Source organism: Melanotaenia boesemani, chromosome 14 (genome assembly GCF_017639745.1).
Source record: "Melanotaenia boesemani isolate fMelBoe1 chromosome 14, fMelBoe1.pri, whole genome shotgun sequence".
In the NCBI taxonomy this organism is placed as follows: Eukaryota; Metazoa; Chordata; class Actinopteri; order Atheriniformes; family Melanotaeniidae; genus Melanotaenia; species Melanotaenia boesemani.
In genome coordinates, this window is record NC_055695.1 from 30,284,679 (window position 1) to 30,294,191 (window position 9,513).

The following is a 9,513-nucleotide window of genomic DNA, read 5'->3' on the forward strand; positions in this document are numbered from 1 at the left end:
AAACATTCCCATGTTTATAATCAGCATGTCGCTTATTTGGAGTGTAATCCGTGAAAGTCCTCAGAAATAAACCCTTTGGAGGTGAGCAGTAGAGGGAGTGTAGGCAATGTGATCAGACCAAAACATACTTGATTTGGGGTCTGATTTAATTTTTTTCTGTCTTGATCTTAATATCAAAATACAAACTTCCTTTATTGCTCTTTGTTCCCCTTTTTAATTTGTCGTTTATTAACCTAGGAAATGAGAAACTTCAGTGTCCTGGCCTGGTAGAGGCTCAGGTCAGCAGAAATAACACATCAACATTACACACACTAAATATAAAAATAAACATGTATGTATCAAATGGATAAAAGGACATACAGTTTGGAAAGAGGACAATAACTTCCTGTACTTCTTTAAACGAAGTGTGTCTGTGTAAAAGTTGGGAACGGACCAACAATAAAAACATCCTGCAAAGCAGGAAGTTCAGTATTGTCCAGGTTAGCTGATGTAGCCCCAGCAGAACTACACCAACACCATCACATGCAGCAGAGGAATAAAAGAAAAAAAACGATGACTTTCTGCTCCACATTGTGAAATGATTAAGGAGGGAGAAATGTGTCTATTAATAATTCAGGGCTGCTGTAGATAAAACTAATTTATGCTAATTAAAGACAAACATGTTCTAGTTAATTAAAAACAGCCACAAAATAATTTAGAATATCAAAACATAAAAACAGTTTTTTGAACGGGTGAAAAGAATTTTGCTTTTGCAGTTAAATTCCTTTTGGTTTGTTGGTTGGAGCTTAATGTCATAAACAGCTGATTGGTAAAAAATCAGCTAACAGGCTCATGTTTGTTTATAGTACAAAACATAACACTGTTAGCTAAGGCCTGGTACACACATAACAAGTTTTGGGCTGTTTTTGTCCAGATTTTGCCTCTTCCCGACCTCAGACGGCAAACACCCGATCACCGTGAGATTTCCCTGTCCAATCATCATTTGGTCTGTGGTGTGTTACGAGCCGATTTGTCCCGATAATCTGCTCCGAAACAGGTCGTAGCTGACAGTTGGGAATATTGAACATGTTCAATATTTCAGAGCCAATTTCTGAGGAACGCCGACGACTCGTTCATTGTGACTGTGTGGATGGTGACGTGGTACGGAATGTAGCCAATCAGAGAGCGAGCTGGCTGGGAAACAAGGAAGTAAATGAAGTCCGGCATCTCTAGTCTGTTATTTTTTCAGTTCTGGCTTTTTCTGTTAACACTAGTCCCAAGACCACCATCATTCCCTCGTCCTATATATCCTCCTCCATGCTGGGTGTTGTGTTTTCCGGTTGTGACTATGTTTCTTCTTCTTCGTTTTTTTCCGGTTGTTGCTAAGGTTCTTCTACGTTTCAATGTTTGTCCGGCTTGGAGGACTAAATTGTAGATCAGTTGCAGGACAGCATCGTCATGTGTGTGTTGTTCTGTGATTACATTTTCAGAGCACACCCCACGCAGTACGATCAAAACTGATTTTTTATCTTCATGTGTGAGGTCTCCACCAGATAAAAAATCTCTTAAGATTAAAAATATCGTTATGTGTACCAGGCCTAATGCTACACTGCATCCATCTGATTTTCATTTCAAGAAGAAATTTGTGTGAAAAGACCACGTAGAACATGTTTAAATATCATTTACACTGACTGGCCATGTTATCAGGTCCACCAGTTCACCTGCTTATTCACATATTAATCTAAACCAGCCAATCACATGGCAGCAACTCAACACATGTAGTCATGTAGACATGGTGAAGACGACTTAATGAAGTTCAAACTGAGCATCAGAATAAAGAAGAAGGAGATTTAAATGACTTTAAACATGACATGTTTGTTGGTCTGAATATTTACTGGGATTCCCACACACAACCATCTCTAGGGTTTACAGAGAATGGTCTGAAGAAGAGAAAATATCCAGTGAGCAGCAGTTGTCTGGACCAGAATGTCTTGTTGATGTCAGAGGTCAGAGGAGAATGGGCAGACTGGTTGGAGATGATAGAAAGACAACAGGAAATCCAGTAAGTACTGGTTCCTACCAAGGTCTGCAGAACAGCATCTCTGAACACACAACACGTCCAGCCTTGAAGCAGATGGGCTACAGCAGCAGAAGACACACCGGGTGTCTCCTATCAGCTAAGAACAGGAAACTGAGGCTACAATTCACACACACTCACCAACACTGGACAATAGAAGATGGAGAAACGTTGCTGGTCTGATGAGTCTCCGTTTCAGCTCCACATTCAGATGGTAGGATCAGAATTTGGTGGAGACATCATAAAAACATGGATCCATCCTGCCTTGAATCAATGGTTCAGGCTGGTGGTGTAATGGTGTGGGGATATTTTCTTGGCCCACTTTGGGCTCCTTAGTACCAACGTGGCCTGGTTTAAGCAGCACAGCCTACCTGAGTATTGTTGCTGACCATGTCCATCCCTTTATGAGTACAGTGGTTCTCAAATTATTTCTACCATGTCCCCCTTTGGAGGAATACATATACACATATATATATATATATATATATATATATATATATATATATACACATATATATATATACACATATATATATATATATATATATATATATATATATATATATATATATATACACATATATATATATACACATATATATATATATACACATATATATATATACACATATATATATATATACACATATATATATATACACATATATATATATATACACATATATATATATATATATATATATATATATATATATATATATATATATATATACTTAGTACAACAATATAACTTAATTTGTAACTAGAGTTCCACTTACTGTATTTTTTTATCATGTCGATATGGAGAAAAACCTCTGAGGAATGTTTCCAGCACCTTGTTGAATCTATGACACCAAGAATGAAGGCAGTTCTGGAGGAAAAAGGGGTCTAACCCGGTAACAATTCCTAAATATTCTCCATTTGTAATAAAATAAAAACACCAAATCCTCACAGTGTAAAATAATATTAATTCTGTTCATTCTTGGCTAATTGTTACCCTAATTCAAATTCTAATATGAGCTGTAAGACGTTACCAGTTCTCAGTATATACTCTGTATTCCTCTGAGTGATGTTAACATATTTTAGTGTTCTGAAATAATTTCCCATTCTCTTGACAAGGCAAAAGAGAATGGACACAAATTTACTACTATTAAGATAATAAGCATGCCACACCATTTTAAATTCACCCCAATTCAATGTAATGCATGACCTTACTATAATGGATGATCAATAGAACCTGTAGGAGGACTGAGCCACGACTAATGTGATTTATTTAGCTGCTCAGGACCTCTGAAATGGGCCATAAGCCTGACAAACTGTTAAAAGCCAAAACACACCCAGAGATTCATATCATGTCTCAGCCAGTTCATTGCAGCCTTGTGGAAAAACAACTGAGTTGCCTCAGAAAATGAGGAGCTCTTGACTGTCTGAGGGTGTGGGCATGCAAAGCTTAGGATGGAGGCAGAGATTTAAGGATAACAAATAAATCTGAGTGTGAGCTGCACATGATGCAGCACTGATTGGCTCATTTTCAGATTCATGAGCCAAGAATCGTTTATAGAATAGCAGGTCAATACACCAAAAACAGTTCAGCTGGACAGGCGGACTGGAACAATACCAGAGCAAAGCTGCAGCCACACAAGTTATCTCATCGCCACTGACAACCTGGGTGTGTCTCAACACAGGGAATACAGTCTTTACCAACTTGTACCATCCACTGCACCTCACATGATGCACAAGGCTGTATACAGTCTCTCTCTCTGGGGAATTTACCAAATATTACTGGTTGTGACATAAATAAAGCTAGTCCGGGGGACAAGGCGGATATCATAGCATCTCTAGTCCCTCATAAACTTTACGTCTGCAGACTACAATCCGCTGCAGACCGTGGTGAGAAGCTTCAAAGGCTGCTAGTTTGGTTAAAGTGATGTCCTCCCTTCCCGACTCCCTCTCTGAAAAGCTGAAAATTTACCCCTGGAGACATTTTCTTACTGAGTTAAAACAGCAGAAACTCCGCGTTTTATTCAGAGCTGCTAGCTAACAGGATGAACTTGCTGGCTGCTCGGCAGGTGCAGCGAGTTCACTTGTCACACAGCCGAAAACGAAGTTCTGGGATGAATAAAACATCTCTTACCGCTCTGCTCCCCCAGAAAGACGAGTTTGAATTTTCTTAAAGGGTTTCCAAAGTCACTACCCACGGACATGTTGAGGAGAAAGAAGGGAAAACTACACCGGAGAAGAATCTGGACCGGACTTGTGGACTCTCTACTCGAGTTAGGTGAAGATGCTCGAAGAAGGAATGGGCGGCGATGTTGCTCTCTTTCTAGCTTCGTCTCTTCGTGACGAGAACACTCTGCAGCTGCACCGGTCCGTGACACTTTTTTTTTTTTTTTTTTACTTGTGCGCATGCGTGGTGTCATCGAAGTGACAGCTATGGCAATATAATGACGTCATTCCTGTTGTAGAGGGAGAGCAGGGAGTAGAGGAGGTGTTGACGTAAAACTGTCCTGCTAAAACTCACACGATGAAAACAAAGACAAACAGAAATGTTTAAAAAATATTCACAAGTCTTGATCCTTAAATGACTTTTAAATGATCATTTATTTATTTTTTATTGAGTTTACCATGTGGTGGACTTTGTTCTATATGTGTTGTTCTTTCCAGGTTTAAAAAAATAAAGATGAAGTTCAAGAACAACACACAGACACAAAAAAATGTATTAAGAGAAGTCTGGACTTGAGTCATAATTTTTGTATTCATTTTTTTTCTTTTATTTGTTTGTTTGTGTTTCTAATGTTATGTACTCACAACAGTCTGAATCCTATATATATATATATATATATATATATATAAAATGAAGCATCTAAACAATTTAATTCTAAAGTCATCACGTTTTTTATTGCTAACATTTATTTATTTATTTATTTAATGTTATACAATTTATCATGTGATGGACTTATTTTCTCTATATGTTCTGTTAACATTGCTTATTTCCTTTTCTTTTTTTTCTTTTTTTATAAAGCATTCAGTTCAAATTCTGAACTTTAGTTGAGATTAAGCTTCTAAATTTTTCAATTCTAAAACTGTCTGTCTTAATTTTTTAAATAAATTTGAATGAATTAATTAATTCATTGATTGATTAATTATACACTGTATATTCCCATAATATTGCTTGTTTCCAAAGGGTTTTTAAAAATTAAGGGTTGTAACTTTCATCTTTATAATGTAAAAGATATAGAATAAATAAAATGTCTATTTAGGTTTAAAAATTGACCAAAGATTAACATCAAAACAAACCAAGATGTTCATATGTGATATTTGGGCTTTTTTTTACTTATTATTTAATCTACCAGACAATAGAATAAAATCATCAATATCTTTAAACATCTTGCATATTTTTTATTCTGCTACCTGCCAGCTGAGTTTCATGAATCAGTATTTCTCCTCATTTACTTGTACGTACTGCACATCCACAGAAGCGCTTATAGCCACAAATAAAAAGCCATCACGACTCTTTCATCTATTGAATGATTTTCATTTTGGTTTAATACTACTGCAAAACTGCAATAATATTTTCCTTCCCATCCCTGCAATGATCTGTAGGTTAAACAAAAGATCCATCGTTGCTGACATCAGTGGCTTTATTGGGATATTTCAGCAGAACTCATCGGGCCAAAAGGGTTAAAATTCTGTGAACTGCCTCCTGTAACCACACCTGTGTCCCTGTGTATGAGACAAACATCCATAAAAATAATAAATATAAAGCTATTACACAGTTAACTACTTATAGATTGTGTCCCCAAAACAAACAAAAGCATGTAGCATACATGTTATTTGATTATCATTTAGATGCTTATCTTTATCTTTAATGCATGTTTAATATTACCAAATATTAACAGATGCCAGGGTTACACATAAAATACAGTCAGGTCTATTTATATGTAGACACTAACACAAGTTTCATTATTTAATATGTTAACCAAAACATATTCAAGATAACGGTTATGTAATCAGTATGGACTTTAAGTGCAGCCTGTCAGCTTTCATTTGAGGCCATTCACATCCAAATTGGAGAAAAGGGTGATTGCATGCGTGTCCTGAATAAATCACAGATTTTTTTTATCCGTTTCTAAATGAACCATAACAGGATATTTATCATTTTTTAATAATAAGTAGTTATGGACCTGCAGTTACAGAACAATGCACTTTGCTCATCATATTTACTCACCTGTGGTTGAATGACTACACACACACACACACACATATTACCCCTTTACACACACTCTCCCACTCACACCAGTTCTGACAGCCTCACCTTCATCTGCAAACAATCTATAAACAGGAGTAAATATCCTTCAGTGCTCAAGCACCTTTAACTTCTTTATTTTATCCAGATCAGCTGTTGAAAGGTTGCTGTGTGTAGAATTATCTGGAAGCTCTTCATCACGTTCATGGAGGAGGAGGAGCAGGTCTCTCTGAATCAAGTGTGTGCTGCACCGTAGGTGGTATTTGATATGCAAGGTACTACAGTGTACTACGTACTTCACATCAACAGTACATAAAAATGACCTTAGTCTTGTCCGGAGAGCCATATTTTAGAGCTTTAAAGCTAAACTTTCCGTGTAAAAGACGTATTCTGTGTCCATTTCTGCTGCAGAACCACAACCTTATTTCTGCATCACTTACTGACACTACACGTGTCTTAACAGTGTAGAGAAACACAGTAGAGAAACTTTACAGCCTCTGTCAGAATCATTAAAAGTGATGGCAAGTAGACAATCATCAGGGGCACTTATGAGAAGAAAAAAACTGTGGGCGCTTCAGTGGATATTATGATTGGCTTGGAGCAGTGTGAACATGCATTTGCGCTCTGGTGTGGACCAAAGAAGCGAGCTCTGGTCCGCCTGAAAACGGGGTCTCGGTTCACTTTGATTACAGTGTGAACGAAAACAGACCATCCAGTGAAGCAAAGACAGGAAGTGACATAGGAGGCATTGTAGCACAACATCATGGAAGTCTGGCTGCCTCTTCTGCTGCTCATACTGGAAACTGCATTAACTGTAAATGCAAAAATAAAGGCAGAAACCAGAATGCATAAATTTTTCTGCTCCATTGTTTACGTTGGTGAACAAGTCATCTTCAGTCGCTGCTAATCGATGAGCTGGATTTTCTTCTTTCAATTTGGTTGGTGGTCGTTTCTGGGAATATTGCCCCCTAGTGAGCAGTTGTAACTGGATTTAACAGGTATTTGTTCTGTTTGAGCAAACTGCAGGGTGAAAACAAACCAAAGGGAGGTGTTATATTATTCCCTGTCCAATCAAACTGAGTCTCGTGTGTGAATGCATCCTCAGGAAAACATAAATAACAACAGGACCAGCAATAAATGTGAAAATGGAACTGTCAGCCAAGTGACCTAGGCACCAGGACCGCCTTATCTTATACTTCTAAACAGCAGAACAAGGAATCAAGGAATCAACTATATAAATCAAACATGGACAAAGGTTGGCTCAAAGAGAACAGGGTAGGGTCCAGTGCCAGAATATTGCCAGTTTTGATGAAGAAGAGTGTCCGTCACAATTTCAAATGCTTTTTAGTTTTTTATGAATACAAAAGGTTAAATTGTGATTTCCCTCCCTTCCAAATGTGAGCTAAATGCAAAACTCTGTGACCTCTAAGTTACATTAGGTTTCCAAGATCAGCAGCAATGATATAAAATCTAAAAATAAACATGCAGTACATTTAGTGCAGGGTGCCTATGTCCAGTCCTCAGGAGCTACTATCCTGCCACTTTTAGATGCATCTGGGACAGCCCTGGGCCTGTTGGTCTGCTGGGCTTTATGTAAATGAACTGTGCTGGTGCTTGCAGGTGGTTGGCCACTGATCCTGTACCTGCGGCTCCGCCCTCCTGGTCCTTCTCCTTTGTGATTGGCCAATCATGAGAACTCCTTGCTTATAAGCTCCTGATCACCTTCGTTCTGGGCAGCTGTTTCAGATTGGGACGCAGTTTGCTATTGTGGAAGAGAACTGAGTGTGAGGACTGAGTTTTTGCTCTTTTTGCTGTCTTGAAACTTGTTTGCTGTAGACTTATAGATCTTTATCTATTGTTTCCTGTATCTGTTGCTACCTGCCCTTGTGTGTATTTTCTCTGACACCGGACGATTTGTGTCGATTGGAGTTTGTGTTTATTTGGTAATGGGATATTCAGATACATTTTTGTATGCACAGATATTCCTTTGTTATTCATGCGGATAACCTGTTAATAAAATTGCTTTCATTGTGCATGACAGTCTCCAACAGTTTGTGTAGCCACCCCTTTTCCCCTGGATCCCGTAGGGTTTGTAACAGCATCCCTTCTCAAGCAAACCTGAATCAAATGGCTATATTCTGTCTTCCACATGTCACTGAGCTCTGCACGTTGGTACTAAGGGGACCTAAAGTGGGCCAAGAAAATATCCCCCCACCATTACACCACCAGCCTGAACTATTGATCCAAGGCAGGATGGATCCATGTTTTCATGATGTTTCCACCAAATTCAGAGCCTATTATCTGAATGTGGAGTTGGTGGACCTGATAACATGGCCAGTCAGTGTAAATGATATTTAAACATGGTCTACGTGGTCTTTTCACACAAATTTCTTCTTGAAATGAAAATCAGATGGATGCAGTGTAGCATTAGGCCTGGTACACATAACAATATTTTTAATCTTATGAGATTTTTTGTCTGGTGGAGACCTCACACATGAAGATAAAAAATCAGTTTTGATCGTACTGCGTGTGGTCTGCTCTGAAAATGTCATCACAGAACAACACACACATGACGATGCTGTCATGCAACTGATCTACAATTTAGTCCTCCGAGCCGGACAAACATCAAAACATAGAAGAACCTTAGCAACAACCCAAAAAAAACGAAGAAGAAACATTGTAACAACTGGAAAACACAACACCCAGCATGGAGGAGGATATATAGGACGAAGGAATGATGATGGTTTTAAGATTATTTTTAACAGAAAAAGCCAGAACTGAAAAAAAATAACAGACTGGAGACGGCGTGAACACAGACTTTATTTACTTTCTTGTTCTCCAGCCAGCTCGCTCTCTGATTGGCTATATTCCGTACCACGTCATCATCCACGCAGTCACAATGAACGAGTCGTCGGCGTTCCTCAGAAATTGGCTCTGAAATATTGAACATGTTCAATATTCCCAACTGTCAGCTACTACCCGTCAGAGCGGATTATCGGGACAAATTGGCTCGTAACACACCACAGACCAAATGATGATTGGAGAGGGAAATCTCACGATGACCCAAAAATCGTTATGTGTGTACCAGTCCTAAAGTTGCAGGATAGTAGATCCTGAGGACTGGACTTGGGCACCCCTGATTTATTGCATTTTGGCATACTTGTTATTATGTGAACTCCTCTCAATAACCACACCTTTACATAGCAAAATG

At 38.4% G+C, this 9,513-nt stretch overlaps 1 protein-coding gene across 2 annotated transcripts in view; it reads right to left on the reverse strand.

Moving 5' to 3' along the window:
* Positions 1 to 4,445, reverse strand: part of rab6ba (RAB6B, member RAS oncogene family a) — a 70,436-nt gene extending 65,991 nt beyond the window's left edge. Inside the window, exon 1 of one of the 2 annotated variants that reach the window (XM_042006894.1) lies at positions 4,191 to 4,445. In XM_042006894.1, coding sequence (XP_041862828.1) covers positions 4,191 to 4,260 — 70 coding nt within the window. In that variant the 5' untranslated portion in view covers positions 4,261 to 4,445. The remainder of the gene's footprint in view (positions 1 to 4,190) is intronic. The other variant, XM_042006895.1, reaches the window with a different exon arrangement.
* Positions 4,446 to 9,513: the final 5,068 nt, after the last annotated feature.